Source organism: Trematomus bernacchii, unplaced genomic scaffold, assembly GCF_902827165.1.
Source record: "Trematomus bernacchii unplaced genomic scaffold, fTreBer1.1, whole genome shotgun sequence".
NCBI lineage: Eukaryota > Metazoa > Chordata > Actinopteri > Perciformes > Nototheniidae > Trematomus > Trematomus bernacchii.
Window position 1 is genome coordinate 1934719 of NW_022987735.1, and position 15726 is coordinate 1950444.

General features: G+C 40.0%; 3 protein-coding genes across 3 annotated transcripts; 1 reads left to right on the plus strand and 2 right to left on the minus strand.

Annotated features, from left to right (window-relative positions):
* Window positions 1-1608: 1608 nt before the first annotated feature.
* Window positions 1609-5853, plus strand: dbx2 (developing brain homeobox 2). The gene is made up of 4 exons (XM_034145946.1): window positions 1609-1885; window positions 3426-3509; window positions 5312-5496; window positions 5659-5853. The coding sequence occupies exons 1-4, from the start codon at window positions 1609-1611 to the stop codon at window positions 5851-5853; spliced, it is 741 nt and encodes a 246-aa protein (XP_034001837.1).
* Window positions 5854-7093: 1240 nt separating this feature from the next.
* Window positions 7094-8318, minus strand: LOC117494943 (prolactin-like). Its single transcript, XM_034145955.1, has 5 exons — window positions 8309-8318; window positions 8043-8221; window positions 7784-7885; window positions 7504-7689; window positions 7094-7334 (listed from the first exon to the last, which is right to left on the minus strand). Exons 1-5 carry the CDS (start codon window positions 8316-8318, stop codon window positions 7131-7133), a joined length of 681 nt encoding a protein of 226 aa, XP_034001846.1. The 3' UTR covers window positions 7094-7130.
* Window positions 8319-9804: 1486 nt separating this feature from the next.
* On the minus strand, window positions 9805-11094 carry szl (sizzled). The gene is made up of 4 exons (XM_034145956.1): window positions 10814-11094; window positions 10478-10644; window positions 10243-10335; window positions 9805-10124 (listed from the first exon to the last, which is right to left on the minus strand). Exons 1-4 carry the CDS (start codon window positions 11092-11094, stop codon window positions 9805-9807), a joined length of 861 nt encoding a protein of 286 aa, XP_034001847.1.
* Between the last annotated feature and the right edge of the window lie 4632 nt (window positions 11095-15726).

The window sequence follows — 15726 nt, forward strand, 5'->3', positions numbered from 1 at the left end:
ATACAGTTATTGAAAACACAGATAGCTAGGTTAGATCCTGTTTTCTTTCTGTCATATGCACAAATGACTCTCCACCTAACAAAAACCCATGGGGGACTATCAAAGCCACGAGTCTATATGAAGCATGTTAACACACACTCACTACACAAAAGTAGATAGCGCAGACTTGCTAACACTCATCATGTGACAGACCGCTATGCCTTCTCCACCAGTCTGAGGAATAAAACCTCAAATTTGATTACAAGCAACCTTTGGCTCCCTGGCCATCGCACAATAGGCTGAGCTGTCTGGGCCAATTTCCATGCTCAGCATGAGGTATCTACACGCGCAGGCTGGCGCTGCCTGCCACCCCCCCATACCCCCCAACCAGTGTGGATATGCCTGTTTACTGTGCCTAAAGTCCGGGTCTGTCGCCCCTCTTGTTGGACTTCCTATTATGATACTGAAGATCATTAGTTGCAGTGTGAAAGGTTACACAAGCTTTTCATTGGATTTGTTTGTACCAAAACATCCCTACATGCATGTGTGTGTTTGTATGAAACTTTCTTTTTTTACATTTGCAACCTCCAAATATGCGGTGTATGCCCCCACTACACCGACGATGGGCACAAAATAAATATTCAAGTGACTGAGTCTAATGCCCGGAGCTACATGGATATCTCAAAGATTACATATCCTACCAGGAGGTTAACCCCTTCATAAATGTAAAATATAGGTTTTGACTGGCACATTAACAAGCCTAAAAGTTACCAATATTAGACAAACTGATTGGTGTTACTCCATAAACAAAAATGCTGGAAATGTCAAATATATGGATTGTGGAAACATCGCTATTTGAAAGACAATTACAAATTGTGAGTATGTGTATATTATGTGAAATACAGTCACAACAACTTTTTTTACAAGTTATATAAAACAATAAAATAAATTAAGTAGTAAAAGTAAAGTTGAATTATATGGAACAATGAATTCAAGTCCTATTTTGCAGTTGTATACAATTAAAACAACAACTTTTGAAAAATGCTAACCAAATTGATTAAGGAGAAAATGTGTTGGAAAGGTAATTGCATTCCTTTGTCAACCAATATTTATCCACACTAAAGTGGCTTGTTTTTGGATCGTTTTGCAATCAAGAGAACCCTCACAGAGCAATGCTGCTGGATCGAAACTGAAAAAAAGCAGATTGCAAATGAACTGCTCAGGGGTTGGAATGAGGCACAATGGGAGGCAGGAGAAAAGAGAAAACTATTTACTACTGGGGAAGACTGTTTGGTGCATGTTAAACTTTGGCCAGCAGTTCATTGTCTCTGGTGTCTATCATTTAATAGGCTAGTTGACATAATGAATGAGCCAGACCCACCTTCTGCCACTCTAGAAAGGCCCCAGCCTTATCTGAATTGAGAAGCACATTAGAGCCTCTCAGCCAATCACGACACAGCCCTGTAGCAAAGTGCAGGGCGAAAGAGGAAGAGCAGAGAACTTTTGTTTTCCTCAGAGTTTAATGAAGTTGGCCTGGTCACTCAAGAAAGGATTAAAGGAGAATTTAGTGTCACTGAGCTGTGACTGCTGAAGAGGGAACTCAAGTGTTCGGGTCACTGTGTGAACAGGATGCTCTCAGTGCAGAGCTGCACCAGGAGGAATATGGCAGGCTCTCCTCCTGCTTTTCCCGGCTTTGGTAACTCTGGAAAGAGTTTTCTTATTGACAATCTGCTGCAGTCACAGACACCTTCAGCCCGCCCAGAAACAATACAAGGTGGACACCTGCGACGGGCCGCGTGTGAACGACCGAGGAGAATCTGGGGCTGTGAGCATGGAGCCTACCAAAGCCAGGGCCACAGTCCCCAGCGTAGGAAAGACTTGGGAGTACCCCTTCTACAACACACAGGTAAACAGGTTTTTATTCAAGCAGATCTGATATTTTTATATTTTGTCAAGGACTTTAAATATGTGAAGCTAGATGTTTACATGTCAGACAATGTTTTATTATTTGTATTTTATTTCTGGAATATTATTAAATATTGTTAAGTTTTTTAAGTGTAATACATTCTCAATTTTAAGATGGACATTATAGGTTTTAAATACATTTTTGGGAATTATATATTTATCCTTGTTAAGAAAGTACAGCGTAAGTAACTGACCTACTGCCATTTTTTTTAACTTGTTTAAAATAATGTAATCAAGGAAGACCATTTCAATTTCTCTGCTTTGCTTTTAGCATATAACTGTTGGGTACCACTTTACAATAAGACTACCCTTATAAAGGGTTTACGAATAGTTTGTAATTCATTTATAAATTAGGTTGTGAACACTTTCTAAATCATTAATAAGCTTTTATAAGACATGAGATAAACAGGGCAACTGTGACCGGTTGCTTGCCAAATAGAGAGCCCACATTTATCTGTACTGCTAAGCCTTATATTGGCTACCTAGCTTACTTCGTCTTCTTCATCAGCCAGCATCCTTGGTATCTGTTGCTCACTGAGTTGATTCTCGCTAAGTAGCCAATATAAGGCTTAGTCATCTTGCCAAATACTAAGCCCACATTTATCTGTACTGCTAAGCCTTATATTGACTACTTACAGTAGCTTACTTTCTGTTCTTCATCAGCCAGCATCCTTGGTATCTGTTGTTAACTGAGTTGATTCTTGCTGCGTAGCCAATATAAGGCTTAGTCATCTTGCCAAATAGTGAGCCTGTGTTGATGTATGAAAACTATGTTAGAGCTGGTTTATAAATGGTTCTTAATGATTAATAAAGTGTTTACAACCTAAATCATAACCTAATTATAAACCCTTTATGAATCCTTTATAAGGGTAGTCTTATTGTAAAGTGGTACCAACTGTTGTATACTACAAAAGTAAAGAGCAACCGTGCGGCCTCCTATATAAAACTTAAATTATGAAATATATTTTTAAATGATGATTGCAGGTCTGTGTAAACTGTTGACATACTCAGGATTGGGGAAAACTGACTTTTTAATAATTGGGTACTACAATATTTGTTTAATATAAAATATAAAATATTTACATTTTAATTCATGGAAGAAAACTAGCAAATTATTACTTTTAAAACATATATGTAAAACGCATTAAATGTTTTGCATTGATAAGAAATAACACTAACTGCTCAAAAACAATGTGTTCATTGACAGAGCAAAAAGGATTATTTGCAATTTATTTTCTGACCTAATTTGTGAATATTTTTTATTTCTTTTGGATAATGTAGTCTTCAAATCAAATGTAGTTCTAAAAACATCGAAATATCAAATAAAATGCTGAAAAAATGTAGATAAACATTTGACAGGGTAAGACTCAAAATGCCTCAGAAGTGGGCGATGATCCAGATACAGTTCCTTGTGAAATATTATACCCGTCTCACCCAGTTACAACATGAACATATCTGATTATTCCTATCTCTCTTTGCAGGTGTACTGAGCAGTGTATTCCTGCCGAGCCCACATTATCTGCTGGCATGCTGCGAAGGCTCCAGCCCCCCTCCTGTCTTCTCCAGTGAGTGTTTTATGCCTCATCAGCAATGCCTCAGCTACTCTCTAAGCATTAGTAGCAGGGTCTCCCATGCTTTCCACAGCTAATTACCGATGCAATGCCAAAGAGCTAATTCTCCGCTCAACTCTGCACGGCTCTATTCATAACCATTCACGGCTGTTTAGTATAGGGAAGAGGGGTGGGTTGCAAGGCTTTTAAGAGTCCCTGGGGCCCCCTATTTTGTTCTTGCAAATACACACTTTTACTAACACAAATATGCAGAGCTAATACACATCTTGTCTTCTGTCATATTAAGATTATAATTACCAGGTGTGAATTTCTTCCGCTGACTAAGAAAATGTGTTTTTATCGCTTAGCACTCTTTCACCAATAAGTTTCGTTGTGAATCCAAACCGCTTCAAGTTATATTTTCAGGCTGCATGAATTTTATAAACATCCAGAAAATCCTGTAATTACCCTGAAACATTAAAGTTTTCTCTGAATTGTGCTTGACATCTTTAAGTGAATTCAAACTTGTTGAAAGTGCTAGTGCTTAATCGCAATCTACTAGTATTCATTATGTTAAACAAGCCATCTTATTTTGGCACTATCCCACAGCAACTGGAAGTTATTAGTTTATTCAATCTACGATGCCTGTCAAATGTTGTTGAAAAAAGCACAAATCAGAAAGCCCTCATCCCACAGGTCCCTGAAGTCTTCTTAGTAGGTTGACACTTTCCCACAGTGCCCAGCAACTCAACAATGCAAAGTTGGCCGTGACCAATTGGCACATTCACTTCACCATCCACACGCGACCTCACTGCAATTTTTCACTGCAGCAATGAACTCCGCTTAGCACAAAAAACTCGCCCATTTCTCTACAGAAGAGGGCTGGACCAGGAACATCCCCCGGCCATTGTGTAGCTAAAGAGCTTGGTCCGCCAACCCCCCTCCTTTCTCCTGTCCTTCAACTCTCATTCCTGGCCATTTGAAACTTCTTGACTAGGACATAAAGCATTCAAAGAAAGTGACTTTTATAGACTTATTCGAGCTCATCTTCACATACAAACTGGCTTCATACCTGCAAGTGAAAAGATTTAGTGTTGGGCCACTGAACCATCGAGTAATGGCATTTCCATTGAAGGGCTCTATTGTGGGTGTCCCACAGGGCTCTATAGCTGGCCCACTAGGGTAGACACACACGTTGCCCAGGAATGACCTGGTAATCAGCTATTTAACTGAAAGCCATTGAGTCCCAATAGAGAAGTGAGAAGCATGTCCAAACCTGTTATGTGCTCCCTAGAGGTGGTCTATGCGCAGATTTGTCGTACAGATTAAAAAGGCAACATTGAATAGATGGCTAAATTGTTCCACTTGACTTTTGTTGTGCGTGCACCTGTGAGTGAAGTAGCGTGGGATTGCTCCTCACAGTTCACCAAATCCCTTTTTCTCAGATGAAGTGGCTTTCTATTCTCTTTAGTCACCCCCAGTTTGTTAAATTTAACAAAAAGAAAAAGAGAAATCAAAAGTGAGGGCCAAAAACAGGCATGATCCCGGGTAAAGAATGTAGGAAATGAGATATGGTTATATTTATTGTGGACTTAATTTGGATTTTAGCACTTTGAATCAAAATATCCATAATCAAGACACTTGAGAAATTGGACCAAAATGCGGTTAAATCTCAATTCAAAACAACTGCTGAATTCCCATGGTTGCTGCTTCTAGCTTTTTTTCTTATGAGGTTAGCATTTTTTTCCACAGTCCATCAATATCATATTCATCGGATTTACCATTATTAATATATGTGGGTTTTTCTTATGTTTCAGAGGGAGCAAATATTCAAATGTGGTCTGCTGATATAAGTCCTAAATCACGCAGAGGGATCCTTAGGAGAGCTGTGTTCTCTGAAGAACAACGGAAGGAGCTGGAGAGAACTTTTCGGAGACAGAAATACATCAGCAAGACAGACCGGAACAAACTGGCAGCTGATCTCAGTCTCAAGGAGTCCCAGGTAAAAAAATATGATTAAGCTTGATCAACTTCTGATCATAAAAGACAGAAAAATAACGATCAGAGTACATCCTTAGCCATATTTAATTTAACAGATGTGAGAAGTGGTGAAAAAGACTACGGAAATTGACCGAGATGCCTCTCCATTCTTTTGCTGCTTTAGGTAAAGATCTGGTTTCAGAACCGTCGTATGAAGTGGAGGAACTGTAAGGAGAAGGAGGTTCATAACACTCGCTCCCCAATGGATGAGCTCATGGCCCGGGGTCTCGCTCAGGAAGAGGAAGAACCTACACAGAACCATCACTCTGAATCAAAAAGTGAGAGATCACCATCACAGAATAGTGCCAGGGACACATGAGTGGCAGTTCAGTCAGACAACTCACGTGTTTCTTAATATGTTTATTATAAGCAGCATATAGTTTGAGTTTGGCGTCTAGGCTCGGGCATCATCACTCCACAGATTTACAAAGAACATTGAGTGATGATTAGATAACTATCCCCAGAGCCTACAGGTGGAAGCTGGGGTGGAGCTGGGGTGGTGGTGGGGCAGGCAAGTAGCAGCAACATGAAACACAGCAGCAGGAACATGAACGTAGCAATAGCAAGTGAACACAGCAGTGGCAGCAGCAGCATTAGCGAGGCAGAGGCAGGAAGACCTGGCAGCTTAAATAGAGCGTGTTTAGGAGAATGTGTTTGGTTGGTTGTAAGAGGGACGAGGTGTGTCACGTGTTAATGTATCATTGGTGCTCGAGTTGACTGCCTGAACTAGCTTGCAGGCTTCGCCCCATTAATGGGTGGAAAGTAAACCAATGACTTTCTTAAATCCACAAAAACTGGTAAAAGGCTACAAAACTGGAAAGGTGTTGAGGAATGTGTGGATAGAATAAACTGTCTGTGAAGACTAACATTGACTCTTTTATAAAGCATGTAACCATTTTGTTGAATCATCTTATTGCGTATCACCAGCTTTATTTAGCAATTGTTTATTACACTAACAAGTCTTTGCAGGGAAGACTCCCACCCTTTTAATTGTAATTACAATCACTTGAATGCACAAATGAGTCACTTGCTTTTATGCTTTTACATCAGACTTCAAATTTGTTTTATCATTTAGTCAGCTTTAGAGTAACACTCTGCTCATAATCAAAAAACTTTTTTGAAGACAAATCTCACTTGCTATATTTTGTAAATATGTTATTTTTTCATGATTATGAATGCATAGATCAGGTGTAAATAAAGCGTTTCAATTAATCCTCAATTCCATATTGCTTGTTTTTACTGTGGTGGGCTGTGGAACAATACCATTAACATGTCAATAAACACTTCTATATACTGTCTACCATTAATATAAATACTATAGAGCTTGTGTTATCCATTAAGAAGAAGATGAACAAAAACGATGACGGTTTAGTTATCTTTTATTATGTTTTTACCTTTTTACAGTCAATGGTCAAAAATGAAATTGTGTCATTCCTATGACAATAAAACTGCAAGAGACATACACACTCCAGTACAGTAAATGCACCCATTACAAGTTGGTAAGAACATAATGTAGATAAAAGCAAATAAGAAACAAAGACTCTTCTATTCAGCCAACATTAAAAGATACCACACTAAACTTCTTTGCTATCACTATTAACAGTCCGGCTCAGGAAGAGTGGTGCATTTCAGGATACGGAGATAATTTTTCGCCTTGTTGGAGTCTCTGCGGAAACAGTAGAGTAGGTCATGATGGTCCATTGAGTCTAGGTCTCCTTGTGTGTAGAAGGCTGAAGAGGGGACCAAACTCTCAGGAGAGTTATAACCCACAGTGTTACTAAGCACTCCCAATAGCTTCATCTGTTGAACACAGAAGAAACATTGAAAAGTGAATTATTTCAAGAAATTAAAAAGGACACAATTGACTGTATACAATTCCAACAAGAGGCAACATTGCAAACAACCAAGCCAAATAAAATCACTTAGACACAGCCAAAAAACACATCTACAACCAAAAGTGATTTGTTACCTTTTCAGTTATTATTGTCACTCCGTCTTTTAGCTCATGCAATATATCACTGATCTCCAGTGCCTTGTTGGAGCTGTAGAGGTTAAAGTCTTGATTTTGATCCTGAGACATGCTCTGGTAGAGCTCAGACAGCGGCTTACCCCAAGCCTGAAGCAGCCTCACGATTACCTCTGTCAGTTGTTCTCTCTGCACATGACAAAGTTGCTTAAATAAATTAATATGACAAGATGCAGGGACATCGCCTAAATGCACAAGTATTATTAACAAAATAAATGCTTACCCCTAGCCTTTGTGCATTCTCCTTATCTCCTGGTGTGAGTATATCATAAGTGTGGCACTTCCGTTTTCCTATGAGATTCTTCCTGGGAAAGAAATATTGCTCCTGTGAAGAGGGACACACATATCAGACATAGTTATATCAGGGGGGCTCGAAAAATAGCCGACTCCAACGAGGCTGATTGATGATGGAAGAATGGCGGTCGAAAGGTTGATGGATGGTGATAGATGATCAATGTCAGAGCTGAAAGAAAATAACTCACAAATTCAGAGTGCAGATCACTGGAGACGCTGTGCATTCTTGAAGACTGTTGTATGACCCTTTCAAAGAGATCTGCCAGAGAAGGAACATGGCATCCAGCCTGTCCATAGGAACAGATTGGGGCACTGACCACCCTCATAGAAAGCTCCAGGTACACCAGCGTAAGAACAGCAAACAAAACTGAGGGGGCAAAAAATGTTAAGTCATTACAAAAACGAAGTAATACATATAATTAAAAACTTTGTGCAGTTAATGTGTCCATCTTACCCTTCTCCATGGTTCCTTTCTTGCAGTGGAGGACAAAATTATGAGTAGAGCTCTTTTCCCACCGGAAGCTATATAGTGATGACGTTGCTGATTAAACAAATGAGTTAATATACAAAAACGTGATTATTCTCTTTGCATATCATATGCCTCACTTAGTTAACTGCTCAGCCAAGAGCAGACAAAGCTATCTGAGGTGGAAAATATACTACACGGGTTAGGCCATTTTTTTATTTTAAGTTAATGAGCATTAGTGTATGGGACAAACACAAACTTGTATTTGGTTGTGCTCAGCTTTATGTACAAATGTGCTTATTGAAATGTAGTAAGAAAAAAACAATACAGGCTTTCTAAGTCTAACTAATTTTAAAATAACTGATCCTTATCAAAGTCCCATGTCTTGCTTTAGCAGTACATCAAAGTGTGATGAATCAAACCGATTCAAATTCATACATTTTAGATCATTAAAGCCTAATTAGGACAACAACACATTTCAAACCATTTAGCATTTTCACATTTATTTTAAACTACAAGACTCATTAACTGTCCCGAGCACAGCATCAAAATGAATAGAATCACAAAAAAGTCTAGAAAAAGCCTTTTGTTCCACAACCCTAGCTACTGTTCAGCCTGCTAGTATAAGTGAGGCTTTTCAAATGCAAAGTGGGTGATTTATCTACTCATTAGTATGGCCAAGACCAGAGGCCATCTACAGTGAATACAGTCATTCTACAGTTTTACTTTTTCCCCGAGCCACTTCGCACATCATAGAATCATCAATAAAGTCAGGTTTTCAGACTAAAGGGGGTAAAACACACATTGAATTAAATGCAGTTATTTTTCTGTAATAGCCCTTGTAATCCTTGCAATGAAAAGGGGGCATGGTACAATAATAGTGAACAGTGTTTTGATTCTCCATAAGTGTGCCACCTTGTGGAGAAATGAGTGTTAAGAGAAGGTAAGGTAAGGTATATAGAGGACCCTACCTTGCTGTATATATATATGTTGTTTGTTTTGCCTCAGGACTTTAATGGGCTAAGCGGTTAGGCCAAAGATTGTTTTACTGTTAAAAACGACACATACACTTGCATAGTTTTGCAGAAAAAAACGTTTTATGTTCATCTTTTTCCACATAGCATACACATAAAAAGATGTCATAAATACACCAATATCATTATAGAAAATATAATATACATCAATTTACATTAATTAATACTATGTACAGGTTTGAGTGCATTCAATTACTGTGTGCTGTCAGAGCAGGGATGAGAGAGTGAGCTGCTGAGGGAGACAAAGGGTGTTGGTATTCAGCTCTGTTCTTATATTAATTCAGTTGACTTAAACAATTCTCACTAACACCCAATGCCCAGAAACTCTTCTTCTCAAAGTTCCTCCTTGATTTTGTCTTGAATGATATGTTTTGAGTGTGACATCGTTTTTTCTTAAGCAAGTCTACACTTTAAACACAGATTCAGAGCTCCAGTTTTTACATGTAACTATCAATCCATTAAACATCTGTGATGCTTCCACTTGCGAGTGGCCACTGCCATGTTTATGTCTTTTTTGTGCCAAGGGAAGAGACGGGTGAGAGCGAGGGTGCCATCATTCTGCACAAAACCAGTCAGCATGTAAAACTGTGACCTTCCAGGACGCACTAAGATATTGGCACATTGCAGGTTGATGAGGAGCCACTGCTGCAGTAGGTGCCGGGTGTCATAAGGCAGGAGAGGTCCCTGGCGGATAAACTCAACACGGCCTTCAACCTCAAATTCAGGCTCTCCCAAAGGGAGGCGACGTCGATGGATTTTGGCAGTCACAGCTGTGGAAAAAGAAAAAAATATTAATTATCCGGTTAAGAAAATCACATACAATTGTTAAAAACATGGCCATACAGGTGGCATAACAAATCAGTGTAGTGAAATAACTCTTAAACTTACCGAAGTCATGCAGGCAAAAGGCATCCAGGACTGTTTTCATTGCAGGAGACTCTTCCACAGACGGACAGTTTTGGCAGGCGGGTTTTGGTAAGTCTGTGATAAGAAAATAATCATAATTTAGCAAGAATGCAGGGTACAGTATATACAGTTATAATAGAGAAACCTAAAGAGGTTGGTAATGAATGGAATGACAAGGCATTCAAGTATTGATGAATAGTCTGTGGTCTATGCATACCTTTGGCACTGTGGCTAGATTTAGAGTAGGGAGAAAGGCACATGTCTTCCTGGGCAGGAAAGCGGTCACAATCGAGTGCCTCGGGCCATGGCTGACCCTGGCAGGCGAGCACCGGGGCACAGCTGTCCCTCACTGCCACACACAGACTACGGCATGGCCGGATAAAGCTGTAGAAGAAAATAAAATAATGTTACACAATGAATAGGATATTGCTGCAAAATAATGTTTAAATCTGAAGCATGTTTTTAACATATTCAATATATTTTGTTAAGTATATTTTACATAAAAATAACAACCAGGAGAATTACAATTACAAGGAATGTAAAATGTACTTACGTATCAAGACAGACGGGAGCAATGAGGGAGCAGAGGAAGACCTGGGCTTGAGGGTGGCATCCTGTCTGCAGCAGGGGCCTCCAGTCCTCTGAACGTGGCACCACTTCAGCTTCCAGGTTGGTGTGACCCAAGAAGTTAGGCAGACGCATCTCAGAGTATCCAACATCTTTGCACACTTTCATCTGATTTGGGATGGTGACGCAACGAGTGGACTGACTCATGTCAAATGCCATTGAAGGCAATGCCATAGCCAGGAGAGCAACAGTGAAAAACACACTCATAGTGAAGGTATTTGCAAAATCCAGAGTCCTCAAGGTAGATAGATGAGCTGAGGTTGCTGGTGCCCAGAGGTCTCTTTTTCCTAGAATGACTTAGTAGCTGATGCTGCCTGCTTTATATACAGCAAGGTCAGCCAGGCCCATCAGCCTGTAAGTCTGTTATCAACTACCTATCAAAGACGCAGAGACGATGAGTTTGGAGACAACGGCTTGTTTTGTGATGACTGCAGACAAAAGGGGGGTAATAAGCAGATGGAGGGTGTGTGTCAGGGGGAGTAGGGAGGGGGAACAATGGGCAATCATGGCCCGGCTTTCACTGAGTGAAGCCCAGTCAGAGTCTGTGGCCGTTTCTCAATGTCGAGTAAAGCTGCTGCAGAGCCACTATTTCAAGTATACTACGTCATCGAGTGGCGCCGAATGCTGGGCATTTAAACAGTCCTTCGGCGCCACTCGATGACGTAGTATACTTGAAATAGTGGCTCTGCAGCAGGTATACTCGACATTGAGAAACGGCCACTGCCTCATCTTTTTTTTTGGGTCAAAAATATTGGGAAAACCTTGTGGAAAAGAACAAAAGAAACCTTGTTTTTTACAATATATACAGTAAGTCTACAACATGGGGTTAGCTAAACTGCTGCAACTACATACATTATTTGCAGGGTTAGTAATAGTGACTCAATTACCTCAAAAAGGAGTGATGTGTTTGTTATTTGTCCTAATAGCTGTATCTGCTTTGAGCTTATTACATACCAGCCAATGCAAAAGAAAGCAACATTGCTTTTATATATCACTCAAAATAACCAAATCCCATAAAGAGGCTTTGCTGAGGGTAGCAAAATAAATCTCTGAGAGTTCCCTTAGAAATAAATCTTGTGTAGACAGACAGGCAGTCTCCTTCATACTGCCAGTCTCTTTCATGTGTCTCTGCTTCTAATTGGAGGGTTTCATCTGCGGTCCTCCAGTTCTCATTAGCAAGGCAGCGTCTCTTTTTGCTCACCTGGCTTTGATCTTTCAGAAACACTAACTCTGTTGTAAAATACAGTTATGCTGCCTATTTGATTTTTTTTATATTAAGCATCAGCAATGAAACATTTTCTGGCAGCATCAGTGCATTGCCGTCGACATCTGTGTTATAGCATGGAAACATACATACATCTCCTTCAGCCAAGATTAATACGTTTTTTTATGAATCATACTTATATCTACAAATTACCAGAGCAACATCTGCTGTCAGGCAGACGCATCCACACTTAGTCATAACACACCAACATCCCACTCACAGGGTATATGCAGGAATCCTGAAGTCAAATGTAATACCTTTTAAGACCTTTTTTAAGACCCTTTCCATACATTTTAAGACCTCATCGCCACTTCGAGTTTTAACCGGTTACATTGGCGACACACTTTGCCTCACATTCACTATATACAGTATTGATTGTCCTTCCTCCTTATCTTCCAACCATTTGGACGCAAACTTGCATTTCCCCATAACGATGTTGTTTAACAACCGGCGTAAACGGGCCTTCGCTCGCTATCAAGCAGTGAGCGTGCGATGTCCTGTTCAGATGACGTCAAATCCAACGGGATGCCATAAATAAACTACACAGAATCACACTACACACCTACGCAATGATTACATTCAGGCACACTTTAGAATACAACCTCTTTGGACAATTTATATACTTATTGAAAACAAGCTACAACATTTAATACCTTGCAAAATGCCGTTTAACACTTTTTAATAGCCTTCATTTTCGCTAAATTGATTGATCAACTTTTAATACTTTTTAAGACCCCGCGGACACCCTGCACTCAAGACACCCGAGATCTCATCCTGAGATGCAGACCAGGGCCACAGACACAAGTGCTAATTTGTCTCGTTCTCTGTCTCGTGCATTCGAGCCGCTTAATTTAACAAAAGAACTACATTAAAGAATCATCGTATTTGTTTGGATGTCGTCTGTCTACAGATTAAGATGTATATCTTGGGCTGATGCCTCCAGGCCTTTGGAGTACTTTCCCTCATGAATCTGAGGTCTCTATCCCACCCAGCCTGCCATGCTCATTGTGGCTTCAGACATCCCAAAGTCAACCTGATTTTAGTTTGCCACACTCTCGTCTCCCTGTTTGCAGCAAGGACTACTCTCTCGCAGCCAGAGCCCTCACCAGCCCAGCCAACTTTTACAGCCTGATCTGATGTGTGCAGGCTGGTTCCAGGTCGGGTAGAGACGAGTGTAGCCCGTAAACTGGGACTAACTGGGCAATTAGAGTCACAGACCAATTTAGGAGAACAATAGGTCCACACATTTAACAAGGTCCCCCTGCCAGGAGCCCAGCAGGGGTCTGTTGTTGGGCCTAATGGCTGCCCTGTAGACTCTGTGTCTGTCTTGGTAATGTGTTGCCTGCCCCAGCATCACTTAATGAGAATGTGATACGAGTATGAGCTGAATGGATGGGCACCACTCTGTCAAATACACCACACCCCTGAATTAAATAGCATAACGACTGCATCTTACTGTACACTGAAAACAAAACTCTTACAGATTTAAAGTCTGCATATTCATTGGATTTAGACATTGATCTCTTTGCTTTTTTAACCCTCACACAACAGACTCTGCATTGCAACCATACAACTGTGTTCAGTTGTCTAAAGACACACACACACGCACACACATGCACAACACACACACACACACAACACACACACACACACACACACACACACACACACACACACACACACACACACACACACACACACACACACACACACACACACACACACACACACACACACACACACACACACACACACACGCAAAATTCAGATGACTATGAAGTGAAGTCAATATGAGGCAAAACCCTGCTTTAAAATCCCTAACTAACCAGATATCTTCTTAGTTTTACTAAATAAAGTTCTTCTCCTATTCATTGTTGCCAAAAGTTGCACCAAGATAGCATTCTTCAGAAATATACCTTTAAAATATGCATTCACTGCCATCACATCACAGTTAAATGTGAATCACAATTTAGTATTGCGAATTGGAAAAGGTTTTGTAAACTGACTGAAGAAACCATTTTTTTTCTAATAATATAATTCATAATTTCTCTCTACAGGTATAATATCTTAATAACATTTGTTTCTTACAATATAATCTTCTTTGGTTCTTAGTTCAGGTCATTCTGCTCAAACTACATTTTGCAGTCTGTTTTTTACACCCTGTGTGTGAAGTCATTACAGTTATGAGAAAAACATGTATAAATGTAAAAGTAGAGAAGAAAGATGTAGTGCCACCATTTAGAGAAGAAATGTGATTAACATTAAATAATGAAACGTCTTTAGAATATAACACCATGATCATCCTTGATGTTAGGTTTAATTAATTACACATTAGAACTTAAACTAATCTGAACAAGGGATATATCAAATACTAATTGCACCCTTAGACCATTTTCAACTCAGTCTTTCCTGCTCAAATACCCAGCTAAAACAGAGGTTTGAAGATCCTTATCTACGTGTAGGATGTTATCATCCATAATCATTTGAGTAGCTTAACGTACATTTGGTATTTTCCCCTCTACAGTGCAGTATCCACTGGCTGAGTGGGACAGCAGCACAAACACCTGAGACGTACATCAAAGACAGAGGTGTGTTTGAGGAGGAAAGAAGGGGGGGGCAGGATGAGTGAACTCAGATAAAAGCTGTCTCCTGCTTGCACATTAGAGACTCATTAACTTAAGAGATTGAACCCCCTTTGCCTCTCTTCTCTCCCCTATTCAACCCCCTCCCTTCTCCATCCTGCTGGGCTCCAGTAGGACTGACAGTCCCTGTGAAGACTGTCAGTAGCACTCAATTGTCACATCCAGTCTCCGGGGCTTGTGGGCAGACGCTGCCACGCCGAGACAAGGAGACAACTCGCCCCCAGAAAGTACAGACTGCATCTGTGGATCCACTCAGTCAGCCAACACACCAACATTAAGGTTACAACTTCAACCTATAACTTATTTTGCATTCTTAACAGAGTTGTTACTTTAGAAATTACAAAATGCTCTCTATGGCTTAAAGATCTAATGTTATACCTGAACTTAGAGAAGATTAAATATAACCTGAGGGGCTCTTCAGAAATGTTTGAATCTGTCTGGGGCTCTGTGATAGCCTACATAGCTGAACTTAAGACACTAAGTTAGGAAGAAAGGGGGGGACTATGAATGTATGTTTTTTATATACATGTATGTGTATGTGTATGTGTATGTGTATGTATGTGTATGTATATGTGTATGTAAATGTGTGGGTATGGGTATTAGGGATGGGAACGATTAATCGAATATTCGAAATTATTCAGGTTTTCGAATATGAGAATATGAGTTATTTTTTGGGAGGGGTGCCTAAGTTGATTACATATTATCAAATGGAATAATTCAATGTATACAACAGTGCCATAGCTAAGTGTATTAGGTCTAAAGGTGTGTTTTGCTCCGCTCACCGGTCCCTCACAGCCGGGAAGAGCTGCAGGTGCTGGAAAAAAACGGAAGAGGAAGACAGCTGACGATCTTCAGTCATAATTCAATCAGTTAAAGGTGGGGTATGTAATTTTGGAGAAACCAGCTCGAGTGCGCTAGAATTTGAAAATACAC